Source organism: Corvus brachyrhynchos, unplaced genomic scaffold (genome assembly GCF_000691975.1).
Source record: "Corvus brachyrhynchos isolate BGI_N302 unplaced genomic scaffold, ASM69197v1 scaffold3, whole genome shotgun sequence".
In the NCBI taxonomy this organism is placed as follows: Eukaryota; Metazoa; Chordata; class Aves; order Passeriformes; family Corvidae; genus Corvus; species Corvus brachyrhynchos.
In genome coordinates, this window is record NW_008237619.1 from 2,059,126 (window position 1) to 2,087,021 (window position 27,896).

General features: G+C 38.5%; 1 protein-coding gene across 1 annotated transcript; it reads right to left on the reverse strand.

Annotated features, from left to right (window-relative positions):
- Nucleotides 1–651: 651 nt before the first annotated feature.
- BACH1 (BTB domain and CNC homolog 1) lies at nucleotides 652–27,896 on the reverse strand. The gene is made up of 5 exons (XM_008631682.2): nucleotides 27,708–27,896; nucleotides 16,212–16,509; nucleotides 12,003–13,394; nucleotides 10,070–10,276; nucleotides 652–3,966 (listed from the first exon to the last, which is right to left on the reverse strand). Exons 2-5 carry the CDS (start codon nucleotides 16,449–16,451, stop codon nucleotides 3,505–3,507), a joined length of 2,301 nt encoding a protein of 766 aa, XP_008629904.1. The 5' UTR covers nucleotides 16,452–16,509; nucleotides 27,708–27,896; the 3' UTR covers nucleotides 652–3,504.

Here is a 27,896-nt window from a genome sequence, read left to right on the forward strand (position 1 = left end):
CTTTCACAGTAAATATGAAATAGTAGATTGTAAAAGATTAGGAAACCTTGTTAAAATATCATACTGAATTCTTACTAGACTATCATATAATGTATCAAGAAAGACTTAAATGTTATTTCTCAAGTTAACAAAATATACTCAACTTACTTGTATTGCAATATTATTCTTACTCATTACTTATTTGTTAACCATTTTTAGGGTTTTTATTTTAAATTCTGACTATCTTGACTCTGCCATTTATGTGAAACAGCAGGTCTTCCACATGGCAAATTTAATCTTCAGTAGGTTGAGAAGAATATTAATATATTTAAGAATATGCAATTAAAAAAGAAAATAAATAGAACAAAATACACACTACTGAGGAAATATCATGAGTAGTTTAGCAGATAACCAACTTCGGTACAATTACCTCTCTGGCTTATTAGGAGATTGCAGCTTTGTCTGAAGAATGCTAAGCTAGTGGTTTGGGCCTATTAAGCTTATAAACTATATAGAGACTACTTTGCTGCTGCTTTCAGAACTGTTTGAGCAGTACTACGTAAATGAATAATGCACCAGTAGAAGACTTACACAAAATAGAAAAGCCTTTGTAGAAAGGATAGTGGTTTTTATTGTTGTCTTAGAAAATACTGAATTATGAAAAATACAAAATCAACTGTTGTAATTATCTGTTTATTTTACAATCTGTATGCCATCATACCCTTATGGCTTTAGGATAGTCTGTCCAAAGTATTTTAAAACATGCTTTAACAAAGTATTTTACAATTTCAAAATCGAGTATTTCTTTACTGGAAGAAAAAAAATAAAACCAAACTCCAAAAACATTTTCCTGAGAATTCTGTATCATAAAATTGTCATTCATTCTTAACATTTGCAAGTTGATGATATAGGCTACAGAAGTCAACATGCAACTTGTAGGTCTATGGTATTAAATAAATATTTTAAAAATTATTTAGATGCAGCTGGTCAGGCAAAAACCTACCCTCAAACTTCATCAAGTTCATATCAGGTTTAAAAACATGATTACATTTATCATAGGTCAATAACTGCCATGATTCCCACCCTGGAATCCCTCCACCATCAGCTACGTGGAATTCAGGTTGTGGCTGATGCCCAGACTGCAGCAGTGGAGCACAACTTTTTAGGGATATTCCAACCTCACACTTGGTCATCACTGACCTTGTTTTCCAACATCTGCAGCCAAGTGTGTCAGGGCTTTGGGCCACTGGATAAGCTCCCAGACAGCCATTCCCTACAAAGATGCTCCACCTCATTATAACGAGGATTTAACCCAAGGAATTCCATTTCCAAGTATGTGCACTATTAGGACAATGCTTTAATGCCACTGTCCATGTCATTTCAGAATATCACCAGCTTTTAAAGTGATGGTAGTTAGGAACAGTAGAGGTTTGGGGCTTTCAATTTTGTTTTTGATTGTTTCTTGATGGTTTGCTTTTTAAATAAAATGGAGACATAAGAGCAAAATGCTGCTCAGGGTGGCAGCCTGGGAGGGAGACAGGATTAAATTAACCAGGAATCTACAGAAACTGGAGAAAAAGCCCGGAGAGCTTCATAAAGTAATACCTATACAGGATCAACATATCTCAATGATAGTAATTTAAAAGAAGTTCAATTCAATTATCATGATGTCTGCCATGTAGTATTTATTTCTGTATTTCAATTACTGCAAGCATTGTGATTTATACAAGCTATGCTCCATCAGCATATTTTTTCCCTTAAAAAAGTAATGATATATGATGAAAATCCAAGGATTCACTAGAGATTTGAATCAACTTTCAATCCCATAGAGGTGAGGTAGTGTAGTCATTTGTATTACATGCTGGTTATGAGAAGTCCTGTTGAAATCTGTCAATTTTTAAATTTTTGTTTTGAATATGTGGCTTACTGTATTTATTAATGCTATGTTACCTATGGATGGTGGGGAGAGGAAAAAAAAAAAAAGAGCCTTGCCAAGAACAAGTTTAGTCTCACTGCAAGATAAAACTGCAAAGCAATATTTACAAGGGCCTTTGCTTAGTTGCTGCCTACTGTACATGCACACAAAGACACAAAAAGCTAATATACATTCTGAGGTAGGAAATGAAGAATTCCACTGGCTTGTACAAGATTCTTCATGTTTTGTAAACCAGCAAACCCGAAGTTTTCTGTGGTGAGGTTCGATACTTAGTTCTGGTGTGAGAATAACATCTAAATAACAAAGCATCATTGGTATACAATATGCATCCACTGCTATGTAAAAATCTAGAAATTCAGTAGCTGAATTTCTCCTTTGCAAAGTAATAAAGGAAATATCTCCAGCTCATTTCTTCAACAAACTTTTTATGTATCTATGCTAATAGCACAAGCCATTGAAAATGTACTACAGGTTTAGCCATAAAGTATCCTGAAGACTAAGATTCTGAAATAGAACTTTACTGGTCCCAGTCATCAGAGAACAAATATACTCGTAACTTACTTTAGGCAGTTAGGCACTGAAAGAAAAAAATGTGGTGCCTGAATACCTTAAAAAAAAAAAAAAAAAAAAATCTGTCCTTTGACACTCACAATACTTTGATTCCAACTTGCCACGAACAAGCAGCAAGCTTGAAGGTGCTAGGACAGTAAGTCACAATACAGCAGTGAGTTTTAATAAGCCCATGGGATTCAGATACCAGAGGATCCAATGCACACTCATCCAAGAACTGCACCAGTTTCAGATGTCTGCCTTCCACAGTATGTTGTTATTCCTCCTACTAAATTTAGAGAAGAGAGCAGTATGTGGCAGCATCTCTGCTGCTCCAGTTCTTTTAATTCTGTACTAGAGAGACAAGACAAAAGCCCTTATTTAATAAAAGCATACTACTAATCAATTCTGCTACTACTAGTAGTAGCCTACTACTTTAATTCAGTAAAAGTCTTCTCTGGGACAGGGAGGGGAACAGCAGGAAGCAAGGAGCTATTCCAGAGTGCACTTGCCAGAATCTCCTCATCCTGTCATGTTATTTAGCCCATCTACAAAATGAACATTTACAGAGCTGTATTTGCTTCTTAAGGTTTGTCTACCAGGAAAAAAGAAGTCTTAGAAGAATTCCAGGTATAGAAGTCATTATGTATAAACAACTGTCAGGAGGCTTTCCTTAAAATGCAGAGTGGCATTAAGTACTGCGGCATAAATCAGAGTACAGGCTGCTCTATACATGAACAAAACTTCCTCACAAATAAGCACCTGTGCATTCAGTTTATACTTTCCAACAGCTTTCCTGAACCCTCCTTGGCATCACCACACAGAAAAAGCTCCAAGGATGATACATACAAATTATGTTCTGGAACTACACAGAGCAAACCCAAAGGTTGCCAAGTAATAACAGTGACCACGTAATTGTCAATGTAGTTTCAAAAGATTAAACTTCTATCTTTTCTCTCACTTAGTAAGTTACTTTCCAATAATGCTCAATCCCACTTCTAGCTGCAATGTTTGAGAGGCTGGCAATGGGAAGGAGAGATTCACTCATCTGTAGTGCATTTGTCAGTCATTTGCTGGCAGAAGTCTGTGATGCCACTGCTCTGTCCGCACTGCTCCACAAGCGACGTTTGCTCCAATGTTCTGGCAGAAACTGGATGCAATTCTTGTACTTGATCATACGTGGCCTCACACACACTTTTGACACACTGATAACAGGAACTCTGCTCAGCTGTAGGTGTTACACCTGAAAGACCATTTGCTGATTCTACAGATGCTGGTAACACAAGCTCACTATCAGATGCAGCTGTTTGTTCTCTTTTCGGGAACAAAAATGAGAGTGGGCAATCTGAAGAAGAATATTTTGCAAGTATTTGTATTTGCTCTTGACTCAAGGCTGCTTCCTTACACACCTGCTGGCAAAGTCCAGTCAGATTCTGCTTTGTCTCACCCAGAGTTGATAAAATGTGGTTTCTTTCCTTCAGCAAGTTTTCTTTCTCATTTTGCTGCAAAAACAAAACCAGTATTTTAGTCTATATTTTAACTTAAAAACTATGGTTTCAGCTCCTATCAAAGCTAAAACAGGACTTTAAATACTCTGGTCTGCTGAAACAGAAGTAATTTGGCATGAAGAAAGCACACAGCAACACAATCAAACATATCAAAAGGCCAATCCTAATCTCTCTGGAAGCATCATCAACTCAACTATTTGATATGGTTTTTCAGATATACAGCTTTTTCCAAACTCATGCTGGCAAAGGAGTAATTTGTAGTTGAACAAATGGAACATAGTTGCACTTACTGTAAATATTCCTGAAACACTAGTTCTACAGGGTAACACACAAACTATTATCAATGAGTCAACAAAACATTAAGCAGTCTTCGCAGAGATCTGTATTTTAAAGCTGAAATGCTGAAAATCGAACATCACATTTTAATTCTTGATACTATTCCGCTAAGTGAAAATAACTTCCATTGGCAAGAAGTGCCAAGTCCACTGTAGGACAAACAATGGAGTTAAGTATAGTTTCTAAATTAGATAGAAAATCTAAGAAAGGTAAATAAAGATGTGCAGAAGAACTGACAACCTAGAGACACTGTAGCAGGATTGTCCAAGCACATGGCAACAAACAGGATGGCAACTCACTAATGAACATCACATAGAGAAATATAGCCTTTATTAAATCAAGCTTTTTTTTTTTTTTGCTTCAAATTGTGAATTTTTCTGAGGCTTCTGATACAACTGGCTGAAGATCAAAAGACACTGATAACTGAGAAGTCTAATCATGGAAACCAGCAACTTTTTGAATAAAGAAAAATGAGGAAATGGCAAAGAAGGACAGGGAACAAGCAAGACCATCATGAAGAAGTTGAATGAAAAGGACAAAGAACCCAAACATGTTGCAACACATACATTTTAAATTCTGTAATCAATTAAAAGAGGATACAGTTTTGAAGACACAAAAAGCTTTAAATAGTTTTCAAGTTTCAATCACAGGGACCATTGTTACAACTACTGTTATGTCAATTCACTCCTGGAAAGTTTTATTATTTTCACTCCTCCTCACATCCCCTTCTGCAGAGAAACCTCATACGTACTTGCACCTCTACAACTTCTTTTTGGAAGAACTGATTATGTTTAGGCAGGATTTGGCAAGAAGAGCAGTTGTTGCCAGTTCTTTTTGTCTAAAATTAGTAGAAAGAGGACTTTGCGAATAGATTTCTACTTGTCAGCATACTGGGAGCAGCTGTTAATCATAAAATATATCACACCGGAAAGGACTCATCAGGGTCACTGAGTCCAACTCCTGGGCCTGCACAGGACACCTCAAGAGTCACACCCTGTGCCTGAGAACATTGTCCAAATGCTTCTTGAGCTCTGTCAGGGCTGTGACCACTGCTCTGGGGAGCCTGTTCTAGCGTCCAACCACTCTCTGGGGGAAGAGGCTTTTCCTAATATCAAACCTAAACCTCCCATGACTCGACTTCATGCTGTTTCCTCAAGTCCTGTCACTGATCACAGAGAGAAGAAATAGGCACCTGCCCCTCCTGAGGATGTTGAAGACCTCAGTGAAGTCTCCCCTCAGTTTCCTTTACTCCAGGCTGAACAGACCAAATGCTCACAGTCACCCCTCATACGGCTTTCCCTTCAGACCCTTCCCCATCCTCATGACCCTTCTTTGGATGCTCTCCAATGGCTTAATGTCATTTTTAAATTGTGGTGTCCGAAACCACACACAATATTCAAGATGAGGCTGCCCCAGTGCAGAGCGGAGCAGGACAATCCCCTCCCTTGCCCAGCTGGTGATGCTGTGCCTGATGCCCACCACGACATGGATGTCCCTCCTGGCTGCCAGGGCACTGCTGACTACGTTCAACTGGCCATGGACCAGGAGCCCCAGGTCCTTTTCTACAGCTGCTCTCCAGCCTCTCATTCCCCAGTCCATACACACAGCCAGGGTTGCCCCATTCCAGTGCTGCCCAGGGCTCTCTGCAGGGCCTCTCTGCCCTCGATGGAGTTGACAACTCCTCCCAATTTAGTGTCATTGGCAAACTTATGGAGCGTTCCATTGAGTCCTGTGCCCAGGTTTTTAATGAAGACAGTGAGGAGCGCAGGGCCAAGGATGGAGCCCTGCAGAACCCCACCAGGGGCCAGTGCCAGCCTGATGTCACCCCAGGCACTTGTCGCCATTTGTTCCTGACCCATGAGCCAGTTGCTCTCCCTCCACGTGATGTGTTTATCCAGCTGTGCTCAGAAGGATCCTGGGAGAGCCTGTCAAAAGCTTTGGTGAAGTCCAAGAGGAGTACACATACTGGCTTTCCTAGACGAGCTGGGTGGGTTACCCTGTTATACAAGGAAATCAGGTTTGACAAGCAGGACTTTCCCCTCATGAAGCCTTGCTGGCTGTTACTGATGCCTGCATTGTTATCCAGGTGTTTTTCAATACTTATCAGAATAATCTTTTCCATTCTGTTAGGCAAATCACCTAATCTAAAATCACTTTAAGTACCTTTTGTGTATGTAGAGGCACTCAGGTGTGTATTGTGGACTGATGAAATTATCTGGACTGCTGTTTAAAACAAAAATGAACATTCAGAAATAGTTACTCCAGTGTAAATTCCTCACCCCCCCTTCTGAAGTTGTTGACAGGTTAATATATTTAATATTATTATTTTATTTTAGCAGCATTATACTAATACTACAAAGTAATGTCAGTTAGTTTTGAGGTCATAATAAACTGAGCGCTCTTTAGAATCTTCTGGTAATGTATGTACTTAGTTCACACACCTCACCCTGCTATAATATATATAACAAGATCTCAATTACATTTTTCTTGGATCACGGACACATCCTCCTCCTCAGCTACAGAATCTTCCGCAAAGCAGTGCTTCTTGAGACCAGTTGTCCTCTACTCTGCTCCCCCGCACAAGTACTCTCATTTTAAAAGTTTCGAAAGGAGAATCACAGGATGGGTCGGGTTGGAAGGGACCACAGTGGGTCACCTGGTTCCACCTTCCTGCTCAGGCACAGTGATCCCATTGTACAGGAGAAAGTACAAGGAATGTGAATATACACATTCCTTGTTCTCTGAAAGAGCTGTTTCTAATAAGTCAGCATCTCTAAGTAGCCCTTGTGTATTCTCAAATCCAGAACATTAGTGACCAACAAGAACACCCAGATTCGCCTAAAAGGTCAATAAGCAAAGGCTATATGTGGGGGTAAAAATATTACTTTATCAGTACCAAAGATCAAGAGATATGATCAAAGGTAACTCTCTCAGGTAACAGATTCAGCACTGAACAGTATCTTTCTTTAACAGAAGTAGAACTTAACATACTATTTCCAATTTTACAGAATCACTTGGGAGGGGAGGTACCTCAGCAGGTCTGTAGTCTGACCTCCTGCTCAATACAAAGTCAGAAATCAGGTACGATCAGGCCACTCAGGGCTTTGCTCAGTCATGCCACAAACCCCTCAAAGACAGGGCATGCACAGCCTTTTTGGATGAACTGCTCCACTGCCTGCCTGTCCCCACTAGAAGAAAAAGTTTCCTTATACTCAGATGAAATCCCTCCTTGTAACGACAATGTCTCTTGTTCTCTTGCTGTCAAGTACTCCCCCCAGGAAGGTGAAGATCTTCCACTACCAAGGGCTATATAACCTCAAGGACTGCCCCACAGATATGGGCAGGTAGCCATTAGGTTTCCCCATCCCTTTTCCAGGTAGAAGCCCTGTTTCTTCTGCCTGTCACCACAGAAGTACTTCAGGCCTGACCATCCCAATGGCCTTCATCCAACCTTCCTCCTTTCTATCAATGTGCTCCTGGAACTGGGAGAGGTAAAAACTCAGCAAAAGATTCAGTGTTACATGTGCCAAAATTGGGTAACAACCACTGCCCTCCAACAACTGGCTGTGCTCCTGTTAACACTGTCCAGGACACATCTGATGGCCTTTTTTTCAGCCTGGACATGTTGCTGACCCATGCTCAGCCTGCTGTCTGCCCAGACCCCAAGGTCCTCATCTGCAAAGCTATTTGCCAGCTGCCAGTTTCCAGCCTCTAGTCAGGCAGGGGTGAGTCTGTTCCAAATATAGGACTTTTCCAAGAAACACACCACAAGTATCTTCTGAGAGAGAAAAAAATTGAAGCAACACCAAATAGAAACTAATACAAGACAACATGCTGCACATACTGGAAACTGGATGAGGAATTCCACCAGAAAGTATCACCTGACAGGTAGTACAGAGTATTATCTACTTGTCAAGAGTTGTCCAACTATAGCTACACCGTTCTATTCCCTCTCAAAACCGTGTTACAGATGATACCATGAGAAGATCAATGACTTACAGGTCTGAGACACAACTGACCCAGAGTAACAGGAACAAGGCAGGAACCATCATGCATGAAGCAACCTGGATGTACCACACACAGCCCTTCACAGACATCTTTCTTCTTCCACCCACCTGGAAATCATGCCTAGACAGATCTTAATGTTTCTATATTTGTGTACAACTTACACAAATTTGATGATCCCTGGCTGTCAGACATGCTCAACAGCTCCAAACAGGGTCTTTTCAGGAATTTCTGAAGAAATTTATCAGCACAGTTGAAAAAAAATATGCGACTGGAACGTGTGTGTGCCTAGGAGATGATTCATATAACACAGACCTCACCTCACAAGTCTCAAGACTCAACACTCATTATCTAGATCTTGCTGAGTGTTACCTGTCAAACAGCAGACCTTCAGTCTGTTCCAGTACAGGTCCACAGAAGAAAGAATATTATAATTATTAGTCTCTTAAACAACCACATGTCTAATCTTGCAGATCAGCCTTTAATTCCCTGCCCAAGTATTGCAAAATATTGACAGTTACATAAGAGAAATGACAACATGATGACAAAACCAGGCAAAAAGTTCTGAAATGGCAGAAATGCAACTTCTCTCTTCAGTAAGGATATTATTAATACAATCACCTGATTACCCTCCCTCAAAGGGCACCTTCTTCATTGAGCACAACCTGCTCTGTCAGCTCATCAGAGCTGTATAGCACTGCAAGCCCTCCTTCAAAGCCTACCTCCTCATTGCAGAAGCAGGAGTAGATGCAGTGAAAGATGATGATCACAGGAAAATAAGTTTCCAGTTCATGGCACTTGGCTCTAATTTTATTTTCCTTTTGCACTTTGAAGTAAAAAAAATGGAACATGACTGCTATGTTCCAGCTGATGCAGATACCAAATTCAGGTACACCAAGCCTAAAATGCTCCACAAACAAGAATAAGAGTACAGTAATCCTAAGCGACTGAACTATTTCATGCACATGGTATGACTGACTATGAAACTGAGATGAGAGTGTCAAACAAAGACTTGTTTTTCTGAAAAGTCACTCAATTATCTCCTTGCCATTGCTATTTTTGGATAATCCTAACCTCAGATTTCCTACATTTCTCTAAGTTACATATTCATCTTTTTATTGCCTTCTTAAGGAGGAGAAAATATATTAACAGATGGCTGCAGAGCAATCTGGATGCATCAATTCCTCAGCTACAATCTTGATACAACTGCTAAAAAGGCAAGCAACTTCGCAAGTTCTTCTGTATGTTCCGCCTTTCTGCAAGGGTCTCACTTTTAACACTCAAGACTCAGGAAACAGTTTGCCAGCCCATGTTGACACATTCCAAGAACAGTACTTACACAACTAACAATTGCGTAACTGCAAACTTGATCATGAGCAATACCATGAGCTGAAGAACAAAATCTCAAAGCAGGAAAGGGGAAGAGGCAGAAAACAGTGTATGATAACAGTCTGCGAATCATTCTGTACAATTCAATTCAGAGCTTATGGGTTTCAGAAACATCATTCACCAAAAATTATGCTGTGATGCATGTTTTATTTGAATGGAAACAAGTCCACTGAAGGAAAGGTGTGTGTACTTAGAGCAAGGCTCAGAAAAATCTAGAACTGCTATCAAGAAGTTATACAATACTGATAAAGTTTTCTAAGCTTGAGTGAAAAAAGTAGTAAATCACCTCAGTCTCAAACTACTGCCAGATAGCCAGTCAAGGTGTTTAGAGAAAGACATTACAACAGCAATGAATATTTATACATACCAGTTTTTCAATTTCAGATTCAAGATTTTGTATGCAGTCAAGTTTTCTCTTGCGACATCGCTGTGCTGCAATTCTATTTTTACTTCGTCTTCGGATATCATGAATACAGTCCAATTGTTCAGGAGTTAATTTATGCATTTTCAGAAATGACTGGAAGTCATTTCTGGAAAGTGAGATAATCCTTTGTGCATTAAAGGGCAGTTTTACCTAGAATGTGAGATACAGTTGTAAATCCAAGGTGGAACTGATATACACAAACACCAACAAGTCAAGTTTCCATTTTAAGGATTCTTTACCATACAACCCATCCTTCTTCCTACATCTCAGAGACAAGAGAAAACTAACATAGCCATCAGATGATGGGATAAAATCCAGGGGGTTTCAACTACAGGAGGTTCAAGCACAGGTGCAATAGAGTATTTGCATATTTACACTAGACCCTCACAACCATATTCAGAGTAGGATGAAAGCTACTCGTGCATGCGGAAAATATTCAGGTGATACACTCCAAGAAAGTAAGTTACAGTTCGGTGAGGCACAAAACAGGTGTCAAGACTCATTAACACAGTCTGAAGTTCTCCCAAAGCTGCAATTAAGACTGCATCCTGCATACATTTTTACACCTATGATTTTTTTTTCCTGCAGGAAAAGTTCATCTGAAACAGGCAATTCCTTAAAATACAAAAGTTACAATATTTGTCTTGTATTTCTTCGTTTTGGAGAAAAGAGGGGACCAGGCTCTTGCTACTGTTGTATACCTGAGCTACAAAAGCATTTGAGATCACGAAATATTGGCTAATACTGAAAAACATATTTACCTTTATAAAATAATCACCATGTTTTTTGAGTATCCAACTAAAGATACTTTATTTTAATCCTTACATTTGAGTATATTAAGTACCAGAATATGTTACCTTGCTGTGGTTAAAGATCTGAATTTAGGTTAAAAAGCACATAGAGACATCTTTTCTCTGATTGGCAACTACTGGTGACAAACAGGCAAAAAATAATAATAAAAAAATCAGAGTACTGTCCTCAGCAATGATAACATCTACTTCTCTGTCACAAAAATGGGCATTCCAGCTTTTTGTATTGATGGCCGGTTCCACTTATGTTCAGTCTCAGTAAGGCCCTGCATCTTGAAAAGAAAAAAACCCTAGCGCTGTAAGAATAATCGAATTTTTGTAACATTGAATGATCCATCATGCAGAGTTACAACTGCAATTCTATGATTTTAAGAACTGAGACAGAAATTGTTCCAGGTATATCACAAAATCTTTTAGGATTAGACTACACTTGTATGGTATCTGCCTAAACCACTACCAAAGAAAGGAAGTGTCAAATAATTGCTGAAGTTGGAGAAACAAAAATAACCTTAGTGTTGGAGAAGGTGATATTGTTAAAGTCTTAAATACACAGCTACTGAAACCAGCTTGAAAACTTAATTTTCACTTCACATTAAATCTGAAGCATCATTTCTCTCCCATCTTCACCCCACAGCTCAGAATAAAAACAAGAAAATTTGTAAGTTTCTATTAAACAAAAGTTCCAAGGAGTTTAGAGTTTTCTTAAAGCTAACTGAAGCAGATGAAAGAAAAAAAATACCTAAGAAAGAACCTTCATGCCTTAACACTCACAACCTTTTCTGATAAAGTTGGTCCAGACAAAATCTTAAAAGATCTAGTACGTAAGCATCTAACACTTCAACGTCTGACCAAAAATGCTTTTATACTTCAATTCAGTCTCCCTGAATTAACAGTGACCTTCCATATAAACCTCTGAATGGTTATTTAAAGTTTCAGTTCCAGACTTTTTAAAACAAGCAGCCACAGAAAATAAACCCCCAAAACAACAAAACACGCAAGACTCAATTAGATTTTTTAAGATGGCCTTAAGAGACCAGGAAGCAAAGGATACATCAGCATGTTCTTACCTCACATTCTTGCTCTCTTGCTGAACAGGATTCACTGTCTCCCTCAGTGTCAGTCTCCGAATCCTCTCCCAAACTTATCACATAGTTATAGGGACACGGTTCTTGTTGCTGACCCTGAACATAATCTCCACTGCTTATTTCAGAGGTGTTGGAGCATCCTTCAGTACTAAGGTTGCTTATAAAGGGGCAGTTGACAGAATTCAGCGTTGTAAAAGTTCGCTGAGAGCCAGGTTCAGGGCTTTCACTGATCCTGATCCCCAGCCATGGACACTCTGATTTTTTCCCTGAATACACCGGCTCCAAGTACTCTTTAGAAACTGCAGGTGGTAAATGTATTTGACAGGCATCTGTGCTGTGAATATCACTCCAGAACCCCTGTGCTAGCTGTTCTGCTATCTCTCTCTCCACACTGCTTCGATCTCCAGCTGAGGTGATGTTAGTGGCTTCCCTAATGCACAAATCCACCTTTGAAGATGGGTTACCTTGGCTTTCAGTTTTGTCATTTCCACCTCCAGTACCTGACACAGTTTTTCCAGCTAAGACCGTGTTGTTTTGCATACTATTGAAATTCAAGTTACCATATTGCTCACAACTATGTAAAATAGACACAGAATTGAGTCCATGAGGTGCAGCAGAATTTTGGGGAAAAGCAGCAAGATCCATTTTCTCCACAGGACACGACACACTCGGAGCTACAGAATCTCTCTTCGACTCTTCTTTTTTCTGAATGCCTTCTTCCCCTTCTTCCATTTCTACCTGAGTCTCTTCACAGTTTGAGACCAGCTGCATAGGCACACACTCCTGAGCTTTTTGTATGCCATCATTATCAGGTATTTCCTTCTCAAGAGAAGCTGCAAATGGTGGTACCTGAATGTCTTTAATACTGGAATTGGACTCTGAAGTATGAACTTTGTCATTTCCAAAAGCCTTCTGGAATTTTCTATACTTTGGGCATTGGGAAGATAAGCTGGAAATACTACCCCTTTCTAAATGTACAGGATCGCAGTTTTGATTGGCATTATCTTGGAGAGCAGGCGATGATTTAGCATTTTCTTCATCTTTACAGGGCTTTGTGTCAGGAATTTGACTATATTCCTTTTCTAGAAGTGCTTCTACTTCATCATTTATTTCTAGGTCTCCATCATCCGCATTGCCAGTTTTAGGGTTTGTTTTCTGACAATGCTGTGTGCAACATTTCTTCCGAGGACATTCCGGCTGATCCAACTTAAAGTCCAAAAATCTGAATTTGAGAAACTGAAAGCAGGACTCTTCAATGTTGCGTACTCCCAAAAATTCTGCACATTTGCAAACTTCGGACACATTGTCTTTATTTAAAACAAGTTTTGCTGTATATGCAAACTGAAGCAAAGGACTAAATCCTTTAAGTGTTACCTATTACAAAAACAAACAAGCAAACCAACCATTAGTACAGTCAACTTGGGTTTATGTAGAGAAACACACAAATTTACCTGTCCTGCCAGCAGGACAGAGTACAGGACAAAAGCAGCAGATTTGTTCTATAGCGAAAACCTGGTCAAACTCATTCTGAAACAATTCTTCTGATAGAATTTTATCCTACATTTTTTGTGACAGTTTTCTTTACTGTGATCAAACTCCTAATAAAATGTTCTGGCAATGCAGTACTAAAAGCAAAAAATACTGCTGTATGCTGAAAACCAGTAACGGGATTCCATCCTCACAAAGATATCTCTCAAAGCAAGTTGTATACGAATTACTCTAGAGTATGCTGCTGGTATTTAATTGTACTTTTTGAAGAGCAATTAGCGTTAATCACTTAGTCTTATGCACCACTGATGTAAAAAATGCTTGAAAAAATGGAGTTTGACCACATAAGCTTGCTTACTACTATAGCCACCCTTCTTCCTCCCATAGATCAGAAGAAATGCACCCAGAAACTGTACACCAAACAGAATGCTCAGTTTAAAGCCCCTTTAGAGTAAGTAATTTTAACTGAACATGTATGTCTTCAAAACAGTTGCCTCTCATGGAATCCAGAGATAAATCAAAACTGTATCATTAGAAACTGCACAAGATCTTCTACACATGAAAAAGTGTCTAGGGAATCAAGTACAAAGGCACGAACAGATCCCCATATTACCAACTACATGACACTTTCTTTAGCCTTTTCTTGGCAAATGAAGAATAAAGCAGTATGTCCACTACTAGTACTCAAACTAAAGTCCACACTCTGCTTCCTGCCTTTACTAAAATGAACAGTATTTTATGCTAAATAAAGCACTGTATCAATACATTAACTACACTGAATCCTTCTGCCAGCAAAATAATAAACTATTCATGCAATTCAATTTAAGAATCAGCTAAGGGTTTGTTTACTTTGGTTTTTTAGTAGTTGCTTGGTGCATTCTTTTTAAAGATCACAACACAGGAAAGGAAGTTGATGAGATTTGCACAGAGACCATTCTTCAAAACTGTTGGTAAACTCTTACGACCTACCTAAAGATTTCTTAAAATAGCATTTGAAATATGCTCTGGAGAGACTAATGATTACACCACCACATTAAGTCATCCTTTATAATGTGGGGAAGTAGAATGTAAAAGACAGTTTATCCATAAGATGTTAAGAAGTCTTCAGACTTAGTGTAGTTAATAAAACGTTAAAGTGGATTTACAAATAAGTAGCATTCATAAATGACACTGAAAGAAAAAAATATAACGGTATTTTAAAATTCTACCGTCCTTCTATTTAAGGGAGAAAGACTGCAAAAACTGCAAGGATCAAGAGGGGACAAACACTCTACCTCTTTCACTTTCTCTTACCCATTCCTAGCTAGCTATGCTCAAACAAAAGAGAACCCTAGACGCTTAGTCTGACTGACCTAGAAAAGCAACTCTTGTAGTAGTAATTTATTTTATTTTTATTTGGGATGAAAGTCAAAGAATAAAAACAGTGGCAGAAAAAACAACAAACCCTACACCAAGATGACAATCTGTACAATATGAAATATATGAAGTACTTCAATTTAAAAAATATTTTTGGTATCCCAGATTGTGGGCTGGTGTCTTTCAATTTACACTTCAAGTATTTTGGATGATTAAAAAGGTTTAAAAAAAAAAAAATCACACATCAAACCATGTGATCAGTGTTTGTCTCTAATCTTAGATATACAGCTACACAAACTGACTTGTTTCAAAATCTTCAGCATTTCCCAGAAGAGAAGCTCAAGTTGCTGTCGTAAAATGCTTTTACCAGGTAAGTGATCAGATCAAATAATTAGAAGATGAGATTCACTGTCAGCATTTTTGCTAGTTGCTTTAGCAGATTCAGTTCTTACATCAGTAATACTTAAATACATTGTGTCCTCTTAAGTCTACCTTGTAGTAAATACCACCATTATGTTCTTCCATTTTCTGTACAAACTCTGGTTCCTTCCAACTCTGGTTTATTTAATGGATTCATGCCTCATACCTCTTATAACTTAACTAAATATTAACTAGTATAATTAAACGTATTGGATGCTCCAGATATGTAATAATGTATTTTTTTTCCAATACATGTCAGGTTCTGGCTCGTTCCCACTGAATGCCTTTAAATGAAAGCTAAGGATATGTATTTTAGGGGTATAAAAAGACAACAAGTGATTGCAATACATTTTCTCAGTCCTAACAGTAATAAAATACAGTAAAAAAAACCTCAAGCTGCTAATGATTAGTGTGTAAAAAGGATGGAAAACTGAGCCAAAGGAAATTGTAAATAACAGTAAGCAGCAAGGAAAATATGCACAGTTGTATTACTCAAACATACAAATCCAAATCTTAATGAAACTAATTCAAAGGTATTACCATTTTAAGCTTTATTTATTACTTGAAAAATGTTCTTGTCATATAAAAGAACCAGATGTGCAGTATCTCTTTACCACTGAAGACCTGTTTTTGACAAAAATATCCTTTAAAATAGGTGCATAATTTAAAAATATATATTTAATTGAAAAGATCTCCCCTATATATCCCATGACAGCACTCACTTATTTGCAGCCTGTGATAAACACTCTGATCTGTCTAGCCTTTACCTCAACCAACAGCAGTTTTACAACTTGGAAATTCCTTCCCTTCAGCCCTTAAACGCCCTACTTTAACTCATCAGTTAAACCCCAACCTACCATAAAAGAGAATTGAACAAAGCAGATTAGAAGCACTGGCAGGTAAAATGCAGAAGGGAGTGACACTCACCTCTTCCGGTAAAGTGATGATAAGATCAGCGTCCACCTGGCCCACAATTCTTGAAAGGAAGTAACTGCTGCAAGCTGCAAGCACAGCTTTGTGAGCCCGAAATCGCTGATCTTCCACTAAAATTGTAACATCACAAAGGATATCTTGCTTTCGCTGATCATCTAGGCTGAGGAGTACATTGGTACTGTGCACTGACGATTCATAGGCAAACACCACACTGTTGTTCTCACTTAGAGACATTCTGTATCACAGGTGGTAGTGTGAGGCTCAGTGGAAAGCATGCTTCTGTGCTTCAGACCTGGGGGAGCAAAGAAACAAGTTGTACACCTGAAAGTCATGTCCAACAGGAACCTATCGGTACTAAAACATGAGCATGTCAAACATGCACTGCCCTGGTCTAATTCTTCTTCAAATTGGTACTTCAAATAAAAACATGCTTGTGACCATTTAAAGTACCCAGACCTTGATATGTACATCTTAACACTGCTTTTGTAGTCTCACAGACCAAAAAAATGACTTCAGCAATAAAGAACAGTTCTTTCCTCAGCAAGTGATTCAGAGTCATAAATTTACTGTAACATCTAGAAATTATCTAAACTTTCAATCTTAGTAATTGGTACAGTCTAACTCCAACACTATGAAAATGTGAAGAGAAATAAAACAGATGCATTAAACTAAAATTCACCGAAATACTATGTGAGCTACTTCTGTTTACTGATTCACCTAGTGCAGACTAAAATATATATGTTCTGTCTTCTTTCAAAAGTATTTTGTCTGCTAACTGAATCAGGCATTGGTAAAATACCCTGATTTTCTCTCTAGTAGGTTGGTGTTTTGTTTTTAAATTTGAATTCTCTTCCCACCTTAGTGCAACCTTTTTTCCCCCCCCTTTTCTGTTCACGACTATTTGTTTTGTCATACTTGTTACAAGTTTGCTTTCCCAATGGATCACTATGATTCAGATCACCCAGCAATGGAATACCATCTCTTTTCTGACAAAGTTCTCAAATGACAGTATCCATTGGATAATTAACAACAGTAAAAGTTATACAATATTTAAAACCTTGAAATATGTAACTCATATCAAACAGTTCTGAAGATTCCTAAATTTGCAAAAAAAAAGGAAGGGCTAGGGAGAAGGCAGCTCTGGTAGAGAGTGCAAAGTTTCGAAGTATTTCCAAGTCTGATCTTTACACTTTATTTCACTTTCAATTGAGCCCTTCTTCCAATTAAAAGGAAGAAAAGAGATTACTAAGAAGTGCCCTTGCTTAATCAAGAAACCACTTAAGTCAGATTTGGAACTATCCTGCAAAGAAAATATGGTAACAAACCAAGCATTCAGATTACACTTGACTAGTTACCCCAGAATTCCTGTAACTGAGCACAGCTGTGGAGACTCACTTCAGCTGACATGGGACTACCTCATCGTTCTATTGCTCAACAGAGGTGGTTACCATCTGCCAGCTCCCAACAATAACAAAACTGTAGCCAGTGCAAATCCTCAGGTTTCAGATGTGGGGAAACTTTCACAACATGGGGAGGGCAGAGGGCATGGCCATATTTAAACACACTGTGGAAAAAGCAACCACGCTGCCAGCTGTGCTCCTGGTTACTCACTGCTCAAGCTATCTGCATAGCACACAGGCATTTTGAGTGAACTTTTGAATAGAAAGAGGGAAGAAAAAGATCCCCATTTCCAGTGGCAACAGCAGCACAGTACCAGTCTGGACCCCAGTAAAGTGCAGAGCACATCAGCATTACCTGCCCTTCCCACTCCCTTATGGAACACTGTATGCTTAACTTCACCAACAAAATGTACGAATGTATGGTGAAAGTAAAAGTTTTGAGGGGAAAATCCCAAAAGTTCCACAAACGTGAGTTTTCCCCTCTAAGAAGTGGTAAAGAAAAGTGCTATATACCATGCACTATTAACTCTAAAGGGCCTATTTTTGGAAAGAAACAGTTCAAATGTTTTCACATACCTAATAATGAAACTATAGATTCATTAACTTAGGAAATATTTAATTTCCAATGAATTTACATGGGAATAAAAAAATTCCTCATGGAACTGCTATTCATGAAATTCTATTTTTATTATAAGAGCTTAAGAGAAGCAACCAGTGCAATATAAATTATATATTCCTAACTGGACTGCTCTATAGCCTAACTTATATTGCTCATATCTTACAGCACACAGAGTTTAATAAAGTATAACTCTATATTTGTTACAAGGTAAAAAAAACCCAAAACACCAAAAAGGAACAGAGGACAAAATGGAAAAACTGAAGACTGAATCCACAGTGGTGGGGAAGCACAAGGAAGTATTATAGGCGAGGACATATTCTGGGTGAACACTTAGACAAAACTCATGAGGGTTTTAAGACAAGCCTTACAGTGCTCTTTTTTCTATCTTCTTTGAAGAAAGAACCCTCAGATAGACAACACACGTATCATATATGCTGCTTTTGGGTTTTTCCTGATAAAATAATCAACTCCAATGTCCAGTTCATTACACTTCCATAGCACAGAAGGCTAAAACGAACACTAGTTTATTTCTACTTTTATAGATACGGACATGAATGCAGAGAAGAGTTAATGCTCCTTCTCACTTATCTCTGTGAGGCCACACCATGCTTTCAAAACAGCTTGCGGACTACTTGAAGTATTGAGAGCAAGCTCCCAATGTTGCAGCTGCCAAAAAAAATAAAACAGTTTTCAACACTGAAACACTACCTCCTGTTTCTTGAGAAGTGAATTAAATACTTAGTTTGAGCATAACTCAATTTAACACTTTACTCTGACAGAATGTTGTGCTTCCTAACTGTGAGAACTTCATCAGCCAAGTTATGCCCTTGCTATATTTAAACAGGATGACAGGTTTTTTGAGGTATCCATAATATAAAATGCTGCATTTTATAAGCATTTCATGCTTTAAGAGAACCTTTAAAAAACCCCTACAAAACCAAAAAAACGCCACCCCTACACTAAATTCCTCTCAGTCTTTGTAAAATCTAGGTACTATCAAATACAATAAAAAGAAATCCAAAGGTAAAGCACCAGAAAACTGAAAATGCTGGTGAAAACAAAAGCATCAAATGGGAAAGAGAAAATGTAACCACTGTAAAAAGCTGTTACACTTAAGAACTAACAGAGGTCACACTTGTGAAGGTCTAAATTCTGTTTTCCAGTTGTGTAATAAAAGCACAGTACCACATTTATGATAGTACCTGTCACAACAGCCAACCAGATTTTCCACAGCAGTGTGAGTACAACATAACTTCTCTATAACTAGATTTGTTATACACACATCCACAACAAGAACACTTACTGTCATAGCAAAGAGAAAAAGTACATCTCTTCTGTAAACTGTTTAATTTCTCTTCTACTGTAACTGTTCTTCTAGAGCACACAGAATTTAAAAATTAGTTTTATTTATGAATGGTAGACAAAAAGGGGAAAAGGTATGAAGCAGAGAAAACAATTCAATGATGCTTTTTAAAGAAGTTTTATAAAACTTACAAGTTTGTGCTGCAACTGTCAAGAATAGGCCTTCTAGGCTTTTCTGTCCATTTTACATAATTTAATTTTCTACAAATATAATTTATCAGGGTTTTTTTTCCACTCTCAGAAACATTATTAACATCAACAACCAGGTATTAAAAAGGAAAAGTGACACTACAAACAACAATAACAAATCATATCCTTGGAAAGCAGCGTAAAACTCCTATCATGCTATTTGTATTTTTAAAGTAACCTTCAATCAAGGAAAACTGAAAGTAAGCACAGATAACTCGGAAAAGTATTCCACAAGTCAGCAGATGACTGTATGTCGAAATCACTGCTCACAAAGGAGGTGTCAACAACCATGTGACTGAACGCAAAAGATACTAAGAAAAAAAACCATGCAAGAATATTCTTTAAGATATTTGTTACAGACATTACCATCAAAAATATGGAGAGTCCAGAAAGATCTTCCAAAACTTAAAATAGTTTTACAATACAGGTTGGAAGGGTGAAAGAAATAACAACGTGAAAGCTCACTTACTACAAACCCTCAGTTAGTGGAAGAAAACTAGTACTGTGAGCATTCCTCAAATTCCTCTCACCTGAAACCCTGCACACCTAGTAACCTCATACTCTTGAGATTGAAAATTAAAAGAAGTGAACATAAGCATACACACATGCTAGTATAAAACCTATGTGAACACTTGAAGCACAATCAATCAAATTCTGCTTTAAGAACACAACCAAGCCTGCGACTATGAAGTTTTCATTCTTTATCAGTGATCTTGAGATAAACAATTTTTTGCATAACGACAAAAGCATTTCCTCCTAAGTACCAGCTATAAAACTTTATTCTGCCTTATCAAAGAAAAGTAACTCAATTTTTTTCTCCTTACTACCATACAATTATGAAAACTGTGCCCAACAGTTACCTGCAAAATTACCATATCTTCAGTAAATTTAGACATCTTTACATCCAAATGACTATACATATACATATTTATTTCCAAAAAACATATAAATACCTATCTTAATGAAAATCAGTACTGCAACCACATTAAAAAAAAAATACATGTTTAGGTACACAGTATAGAGACCAAAGCAAGATGCCTATCAGGACTCATTGTAAAATCCATATCTCATCCAAGGCTCATTTTTCTCATGCATTCAAAGTCATTCATTACATTATTACAGGAAGGTAATTGTGAGGTATAGTGAGTGTGAGGTAGTTTAAAATTAGGCTGCAGGTTTGCTCATCTGATTGCTTACAACTGGTAACAATTACTGCTCTTTACTAGCTGACTGGAGAATAAAGGCAGATATAAAATCCTTTACTTCCTCCCACCACAATCTCTGCTTTAAAGAGTCACTTAGTGCATATCCTCGGGTAAACCATAAAGTCTCCCCACTGATACCTAAAAAAAGAAGTATTCCAAAGATGAGAATCATGATGGCTGAAACCAGGTAAAGCCATAAGGAACTCTTGTTGCTAAGTTACAGAAGAAAAACAGTAGTAAAACAGGTAATACTGTTGAAGAATATACCCAGTGCAGGTAGAGTACAAGAGCAGGAACAGAGTTCCAGAGTAGAACTCACAATAGTGTGATGTATTCCTCATCCACACAAAAATCTCACACAAGGTAGACAAACTTTCACCCAAGCTCAGCACCAGCACATGAAAAGTGCGCTCAACCTCTGTGGACAAACGTGTCCATAAGAGTTGAAGGAAGCTAAAAAGCATCAGGTTGTCACTGAAGCTGACAAAAGCACACACATTTGTGTACATGTTTACCAAAATGCTTTTTGAACATTCTGAGTCTGAATGTTTCAAGTGTCATTAAAAATATTAAATCAGAGCACAAAAACCCATGGAAATCAATGACAGCCATACCTTTACTACTTTGAAGACTTGTATTTTCAGGAAAAACATAGCTGATAACATTTTACAATCTTAACTCTTGGTGCTAAATCCAAGGACCTGGACAATGAAATTCCAGTATCTAATGGTCACCAAGATACAACTGGAACACCAAATCCAGAGGCAGCATCCATCCCTACATATCAAAGTTTGTCTTCCAAATCCTTTTCCCCCCTCCAAACTACAGGTTTTTCAAATCCAGGAAAAAACAGACTGAAGAGCAGAGTAGAATGGAGAAGGTTTTGATACGTAAATCATTTGATGCTCTCCCTCTCCTCCTGGACAGGAGCTGAGGACCAGGCCCTCCAGTAAGCCTTTCAGAGCAGCTACTCTTGTCCAGCAGGACCTCACTGTGCCTCTGTGACCAGGAATTTCCTTATCACCAGCTGAACATGGAAGAAGAAAGGACTCATCCAAAGGCACCCAGATTCAATCCAATCTAGGGTCCAAAACTAACAAATGTCTCAAAGACTCAGTGCCAAATAAAACACAGGAATCTACCTTGTTACCATCCATTGTAACACACCTAAGAGGAACTGGGGCAATAAACTAGCAAAAATTGACCTGCGGTCCTTCTGTTTTAAGCTCCACTAAGCCACAGTTCTAGCAAGAGCCAAGCAAAAACACTTGAGCTACAGGAGTTAACAATCCTATGAGCTCAGTGCTTTCTTTTAAAGAGCAAAAGCCTCTTATTTTCCATCGGTGAATAAATCCAATTCAGATATTCCCATAAAGAAGAGCTAACCTTTTACTCCTAGACTCAGATATAAATTATGCAGCCCTACCATCCAAATCAACGCAGTTTACACGTGTTTGGCTTTTTTCTGATCTGCACCTACCATATAATTCTTGTACATGATCCACCTAGAAGTTACTTGAATTGCTAAAAATGTAAACAAAACCCTGTTCCTTAATCTTTCCTTATTGAACAAGCATCCAGCAATACCACTCTGGCTATCAATCCTCTCTAGCAATCACAGTGCCACTTGTACACTGGTGGAGTTCTGAAATAAGAGAGGAGAGAGCAAAACTCCCCTTGGTAGCTGCAGAACCCAGGCAGGACACACCTTGACACTGCTCTCTAAGCTGCTTGAACTTGGGCACTCACACGTAAATTCAGTTGTGATCACCAAAATCATAAAACTAGCAAGATTAATTTATCATCTAGCACACAATAAGGGTCTGTTCAGTTAGCACCATGCTTCTAACATATTCTTGGAACACTTCAAATTCTCAACAGTTGGAAAAAATAAAATTGTAGACTCTCAAAAATATAGCCTGGAGAAAACAAACTCTTGGTGCTACTCCTGACTATTATGCTGATCTGTTGAGTAAGTTCTAACAGGCCAGTCATCTCCATCAGTTCTCTTAGGGTTCACATTTACATTTACTTTAGCCTATAAAAAAATTTCTCATATCCACGGATGTGAAGTCCAAAGGGACAACTATCATCTACCACTGCTAAAACAAGACAGTTTAGATAAGACACAGTTCATTCAAAACACACTGCAAAGGCTTTTTTCCTACAGTTTTCTCTCTCTGTCCTTGCCCCCAGCTATCTCTCCTTTTAAGGAAATAGTTATATTACAGATGAATGCCTACGGTGGTTAATAGCTGCTGATTCACATTATGCTGACAAAGAATGAACAAGCATTTTAGTGTGCATGTTCATTGCTTCACCTTGAAAAAGACTGCAAAAGAAAAAAGTGATAAAAAAGCAAAAAAGCGAGCTTTGCTGCTGAAGAACAATGCTTTTTCCATTAGAAAAAAGTACATTCAATCTTCAGTTATTAGCAGAGTCATAATTCTAAATTGTATTTTTTATCAGTCCAACACCTGGATGATATTCTTCAAAATTACAGAAATGAAAATTTTGAAAATTACTAGTTTGTATTTTTGTAGCATAATTCTTAACACTGCATTTGGACTCTTGTCAAGTCACAAGTGAGTATAAAAAAGAATCATGGGAAGTCTGGCAAGTCTTAAGTCTCTGCTAAGAGTCTTAATTTGTTTTCCAGTTTTTAAGACTGAATACACACTTTTTTCTCAGTATTTGCAAACTATATGAGAACTTGGGACATGGGAAGGAGAGCATGGGGGATTACTGAGAACGTTAGTAGTCACAACCCTCCAGAAGCCATGATTTTAAAAGGAAAAAAGAGATTGATACCATGTAACCATAGAAATTTTCCACAGAACAGAAGTTTGAAAAGTTTCCCTCAGAGGATGACACAAAGTCCATATCAAAGCCAAAAAAACCCCAAATTACTCTGCAGCTTACCATTATTTTAGATTACACTAATTGTTTAATTTTTGGATCAGGGATAAAAATCATGTTGTGGGATTTGGTATGTTTCACTGCTAAAAAATGAAATAGGTCTGAAGGGATTTCAGAGACTTCCCTGAAAAATTCCATCACTTACAGCCCTTCAGTTGTGCTGGTATTCAAAGAGAATTACTCTGGAAAGACAACAATGCACAGACTTTCTAAAGATCTTAAAAAAACCCCAAAACCTCAACGCACCTAACAACAACAAAAATAACCACAAACACAACACCCCAAAAATAGAAGTAAAAACTGGTTTTATATTTTTCTTAAATAAGAACTAGGTTAGATAATAAAATACTCACTTAGGATAAGTAAAGCATGCACAACTAAAATCTACTGTCAATGCCTGCCTTTGCTAAAAGGACAAACACCTTTGTACTTCGAGCTACATATTCTACTCACTGCTACAGTTAAACAAACCACATGAATAACTTGGCTGAATGACTATCACAATCCATTTACATGTATATATGTCAAAACATTTATGATAAATACTAAATTAACCATTTAATGTACTTTAACTTAGAAGGACACAAGAAACAACCTGAAATAACTGTGAAGCAGCTATACTGCCAAGTCAAAGAAAATACTTGTTGGAAATTATATTTAGAATCTCATTTCTGGTATTATCTGTTTAACTTGGATTTGAGTCCACAACTGTTCTTCACAGTATGTGAAACAGAAAGAAATCTGCAAATATTTTAGACATAAATCAGAAAGAACTTCAGAAACATTTCTGTGAAAACCGAACAGCACAGGTTTATCAGAACTAACAATACCTATATAAAAATAAACTAAATTTAAAAATGCATTAGACCAGGCTTCAGATAGCAGCACTAGCAAAGGTCTCCATCAAATCACATCAAGCTGTCTCAGTTTTCCCATCCTGAAACTGAAGACGATTTCCTATCTGACATATGATGTCAAAAGAAGTGATCTTACTAGCTGACCTGTAAATAAACATTTTTGGGATGGTACCAAATAAAGTGCTGATCTCCAGCTCTGGGGACCCCAACATCACAAGGACATGGATCTTCTGGAATGAGTCCAGAGAAGAACACAAAGATGCTCTGAGGGCTGGAGCCCCCTGCTCTGGAGACAGGCTGGGAGAGTTGGGGGTGTTCAGCCTGGAGAAGTGAAGGCTCCAGGGAGACCTTAGAGCCCCTGCCAGTGCCTAAAGGGGCTCTAAGAGAGCTGGAGAGGGACTTTGGACAAGGGCCTGGAGGGACAGGACAAGGGGGAATGGCTTCAAATTGGCAGAGGACAGGATTAGCTATTAGAAAAATTCTTCCCTGTGAGGGTGGTGAGGCCCTGGCACAGGTTGCCCAGAGCTGTGGCTGTCCTATCCCTGGAAGTGTTCAAAGCCAGGCTGGATGGGGCTTGGATCAACCTGGTCTAGTGGAAGGTGTCCCTGCCCATGGCAGTGGGTGGGATCTGGATGATCGTTAAGGTCCCTTCCAATCCAAACCACTCTAGGATTCTGTGATTTGATGACCTTAGAAGTAGCATGAGGAGGAAGAGCAAGTGCCATATATTTACTTATCAAAGTACTTGTCAATGTGCCAAGACTGGAATCCAAACACCTACAACCATTATGTTGACAGCTCAAATAAAGTCATTCACAAACAAAATATCTCAACACAACTCTAAAGATTAATTGAATATTCTTTAAGACACAGGCTCTCATTTAAAGACATTGAGTTACTGATATCCTAGGTTACACCTCTCCCATGTATGCTTAATGATTAAACTCAATTTATTTGTATTTCACCAATGCTTCTAAAGTCAATTTACCCTTCACAGCACTTTCCCCTTTTTAAAGTTTCAGTACCTGTTTGGTCAGTTGAGCCTTATTCTGACCTTCTAACTCACATTTATACAAAATACTACACTTTCCCTTCATACTTAACAAGAACAAAACTTTCTTCCACCCTTAAGAGGGCCTTAACTGAAAAACACTGCATACTGCTGGAAACAGAGTGACTTGTGATGCACCCTATGATTCAATACAGCAAAGTAATCCTTTCCATTACTTTTAGTCCCCTCTCCAGATTGCTTACCTCTGAACTAGAGGTGGGTGCAGGGAAGGCTGCAGGTGGATCCTCACACATTATCCCCACTGTGGTCACACTAGGCTGAATCTACACAACTTAATGATTGGTTCAGCACCTAATTTTGGCTCACTCAAGGTTTTGCTCCTACCCACACTTGCATCAACTAACGCGCTTCCTCTGGTTTAACTAAGGACTACATATAAACAGCATTCACATTATGAATACCACAGTTCCTACTCCCAAAACCTCCCCCATGAAACTTTCAGAGGTTGAATTCTACAGGACAATTAAAATGCCAGCAATCAGACACAAATGTGAACCCTCTGACTGATCCACCACTCTTCCCTGCCCCCACACCAGCATGCCCAGTGCAGGGAGGGAGACAGGACTATGATTAAAAGAAAACCCATAAAGTGTTTATAGGAACACTTTGATTATCAAACTTGCAAGGTGGGGATGACATGACAAGGAGGCTTGTTGAGTTATGTTTCCCTAAACCACAGGGCAGAGTTATTTGGGACTTAGAGAACTCATGTGCAAAGACCTGTCTATTCTACACCTAACAAGAGTGCCCACCTGATCCAAATGATCAGGTAAAGGGTATGGGTTTTAATACTAGACCATTTTTACCATAACAAGTTTATTAGTGCTCAAAATATCTTTTGCATAAGAATTTTAGAACCTATTAAAAAAGTCAACATTTAACACACTAAGATCTTCCACGTTTTAGCTTATCAACTCAAAGATACAGCTAATGAAAGTTAAAAGCTCCACTTTAGCATTTTGGTTAAAATCAGGAGTGTGCTAGTGAAGCAAACTTCTCTAACACCCCACTTAGTATGCTTTTGTTCACTTCACAAGATGCACCAGCCAACAAGAGTAGGTTCTTTTTTAGAGTAAATTGGAAAACACACTCTAGAAGTTCTCAAGAATTTCAAATACTAAGGAATTTAGCTTTTTTTCAGATTTACTAAGCCAGGTCAAAGGAAGACCTTCTGAAAAACACAGTGGGTATTCAGTTTTCAGTGACAACTGTTTTTCTCTGCAAATCCACCTATTTTGGGCCTTACTGCTTGCTAACATACACAAAGGCTTACTCACAAGTGTTAGGGCATCCAAGAGTAATTATGCTATTTAAGTAACCTTTAAAGTTAAACTCATATTACAAATCGTATTTCGTGGTTTACCTTAGACAGTTTAATTCAGACTCATCATGTTGACAAGACTATAGTCCTTCCTTTTCTTTGCTGTGTGATTTACGCCAGATTAAAGAACTGATTCTATATGCTATAGCATTCTGAGTGCCACATCACCTTAATTTACAGTGCTTCTGGATTGCAATTATTCCATTACTGCAGCCAGATGTTTTTCACACAGAGAAACTGCCTTCCTCAAGTGCCTCAAATTAATGTGTCTGTCAAAATTTACTCTATCTACAGTTATCTTCACTGCTAGAACACTTTCTCTCATCTTTTTAAATTCAATAAGCATTTGGAAGACTGAGTTGTAGATGATTTTGCGATTACTGTCATGCTAAACTGGGTATCTGTTCTTTTGTGATTACTAAATTTTCACCATGCCCCAAAACATGCCAAGGATCTCACCACACAGAACAGGACGGACGGGATTTGTATTTCGTTGTTTACAGTCTAAGACAGACCTTCCCCGGCTCCCCCCAAAGGGAAACATACCAGCTTCACGTCTCATTCCGGCAGAGCGGGGTTCCCGCCGGCTTCCCAGCGGGGCTGAGCTGGCCCTTTCGCACAGTACCGGGGAACGCGAGGTGGGACAGTCACGCCTGTGTCAGCGGGGCACAAGGGCACCCGAGCAAACCGGGGGCGAGACACTGAGTAAGCAGCGGTCTCGGCGGAAGGGGGGCA